Below are 3,039 nucleotides of genomic sequence, written 5' to 3' on the forward strand. Positions count from 1 at the left end.
CCAACAGCTTTAGATGTTTTCTGAATANTCGCTATGTTGCCCAGACTGGTCTTGAACTCATGAGCTCAAGCAATCCTCCCACCTCAGCCTCCCAAAGTGCTCGTATTACAGGTGTGAGCCACTGCACTCGGCCTTAATGCATTTACTTTTATAAGCCTTCTCTGTTTAGAAGTACACACTATACAAGTACATACATGCTGGTATTTTACCATGAAAATTTTAATTTTCATCTCAAACTAGTGACTTGCCTTTTTACCTATACTTATACACATGTAATACCTTTCTAGTGGTACATTTTAATCAATATATATTCTTTAAATCTTGATTTTTAACTGAATCTTTTTCGTGCTATGACATGATGGCCTTAATTTAACAGTTGAAGCATGATACGGTAACTACGTTGTACTGTTCAAACTAATTCACAACTGTAGCAAAGTGTTTGATTTTTTAGTATATAACCAAGATGAGGCTGGACAGTAATAAACACAGAAACACTAGAAAACAGTGAATGAATAAATATGATTTTTCATCAGTGGCCATTCATTATTTTGCTTTTAGAAACCTGGAAGAAATTGTCTTCTTTGACTTTCAAATGTTCTGGTAAATCTAGTTGTTTCTTAGCTTCTTCAATATCACCTTGAATTGCTGAAATAAGTGACTCTGCAGAGAGAATATACCAGGTAAAAATGATGAAAACCCGTTAACATACTTTTTACTACTCCTGTGTTTAGCCTCTTCTAAAAACTCACAGGCTGGCAGTATCTCTGGCACAGGGTAGATACCCAATAAATGTTTGTTCCATCACTCCTTCCAGGCCTAAGTCAATGGTACACAAAATATGTGTCCCTAGGCCAGACACAGTGGCTCACGCCTGTAATCCTAGTACTTTGGGAGGCTGAGGCGGGCAGATCACCTGAGGTGGTCAGGTGTTCAAGACCAGCCTGGCCAACATGGTGAAACCCGTCTCTACTGAAAATACAAAAATTAGCAGGGCGTGGCGGTGGGCGCCTGTAATTCCAGCTACTCAGGAGTCTGAGAATCACTTGAACCTGGGAGGTGGAGGCTGCAGTGAGAAGGGGCGCCACTGCACTCCAGCCTGGGCAACAAAGAGCAAAACTCTGTCTCAAAAAAAAAAAAAGGTATGTCCCTAATCTTATAATTTAAGAGAAAGGCACAGGCCTAAATGTACACCGCAAATATCAAATGGAGGAAAGAAGCATTCACTATTCTTTTTGGTTGGTATTTACACTTGTAAAAGAAACTTTATAACAGAGTTAAAACCATCACACTGCACTAATACATACCTGATAACATTTGTTTCAAATGTTCTCTGATTTATTATATCTCAAACTTCACCCATTTTGAAAGATTTCATTAACTTCATACGGCTGGAGAGAAGCAGCCAGCCTGCTAGGTTCGAAGCTAGACTCCGTTATTTACTATGTGACTTTGAGAATGTTACTTAATCTCTCTGTGCCATTTCCTCATCTGAGAAATAGGCAAAATAATCCCTCACAGGTGAAAGAAGATAAATTCATGTAAAGCACTTAAAACGGTGCCTGGCATATATTAAATGCTCAAATATTATCTGTCCTGCCATCATTATTACTGGTAGTAGTGGTAGAGGTACCTGCGGTAGCAGTAGTAATATTTAAGAAGATCAAAATAAGAACTTACCTAAAGAATCAAAGTTCTTTTCTGGTCTCAGGTAGCCAACAATGGCGACATTGAGGATTTCCCCATAGAAGTCCTCTTTGAAGATATGCATGATATGTGTTTCCTGTAGTCAAGACATGTTAGAAAGAGTGCTATCAGACTACAGTGTACTGAAATCTGAAATAGATCTTCCTATTTATGGTGAGTTAATTTAAATGAAACAATCAACACTCCTTAAACTTTTAAAGATTTAAGTTAAAATCTAAGTGCACTTTTTCCGAAATCTTCCCAGCACTCCTGTTTGTGCCCCGATCTTATAAACATAACTGAGTGAGGTGGCAGTGTCTGGCATGATTTGCCGTTACTTAAAAACAAACAAACAAACAAACAAACACGTAGCCAAGGAAGTAAACATCTTATCAAGGTAAGAAACCAGGACACCAAAGAGGGAATGAGCAAAGTATTAAAAGACAGTACTACTAAACAACTAGTTGTAAGGTCAGGATTTGCACACCTCTGACACACAACACGTACGGAAACTTCAGAGTTTGGCAGAGTTGAGGACTGATGGGGCAGGAAAGCCATGCAGCTTCCTGATCAGGGAGTGAAGTGGCAAAAGGGTTCAGGGCACATTAAAGCAAAATGCTGCATGAGGTAGAAAGTGCCTCAGAAGCTAGTTCAGCTAAATCATCGGGGCAGTACTGTGGTTAAGAGCACTGATTTACAGTCAAAAGTCTGGGTTCCCACACTTGGTTAACTGTATAACTAGCTTCCATGGGGCTCAGTTTTCTCGTGTGTAATGGGCAGGGGCGGTTTGAGTTAGAAGATACATAAAGTACACCATGGCTTTAGGGCCATGAACCAATATATCTGACGTGTATTCTTTCTTTTCAGTAAACATTTGAATAATAAAAAAGAAACTAAGATATGTAAGACCAGTCAGGCGCAGTGGGTCACGCCTGTAATCCCAGCACTTTGGGAGGCTGAGGCAGGAGGATCGCTTGAGCCCAAAAGTTTGAGACCAGTCTGGGTAACATGTAGAAACCTCATCTCTATCAAAAAAAAATTTAAAATAGCCAGGCATGGTGGCACATGCCTGTGGTCCTTCCTAGCTACTCGGGAGGCTGTCATGGGAGGATCACTTCAGCCCAGAAAGTTGAGGCTGCAGTGGGCTGAGACTGCACCATTGCACTGCAGCCTGGGTGGCAGAGCAAGACCCTATCTGAAAAAACAAAACAAAACAAAACTCTGTTCTTCAACACACCATTGAGTTAAAAAAAAAAAAGCAACACACAATGAAAGCAATTTGTAATATAATACACAGTTCCAACAAAGGAAGTGGATCTAGATGTGTTACTAAGATCTTATTTAAGGTAAGATAAC

General features: G+C 39.9%; 1 protein-coding gene across 1 annotated transcript in view; it reads right to left on the minus strand.

Annotated features, from left to right (window-relative positions):
• Positions 1 to 505: 505 nt before the first annotated feature.
• RFK (riboflavin kinase) overlaps positions 506 to 3,039 on the minus strand; it is a 7,999-nt gene continuing 5,465 nt past the window's right edge. The window contains exons 3-4 of the mRNA XM_017892752.1: positions 1,678 to 1,780; positions 506 to 660 (exon numbers count right to left, since the gene is read on the minus strand). Of these exons, the coding sequence (XP_017748241.1) occupies positions 530 to 660; positions 1,678 to 1,780 (234 nt within the window). The 3' untranslated portion in view covers positions 506 to 529. The remainder of the gene's footprint in view (positions 661 to 1,677; positions 1,781 to 3,039) is intronic.

The sequence above is a fragment of the Rhinopithecus bieti genome, unplaced genomic scaffold (genome assembly GCF_001698545.2).
Source record: "Rhinopithecus bieti isolate Rb0 unplaced genomic scaffold, ASM169854v2 scaffold_19708, whole genome shotgun sequence".
Classification (NCBI taxonomy): domain Eukaryota; kingdom Metazoa; phylum Chordata; class Mammalia; order Primates; family Cercopithecidae; genus Rhinopithecus; species Rhinopithecus bieti.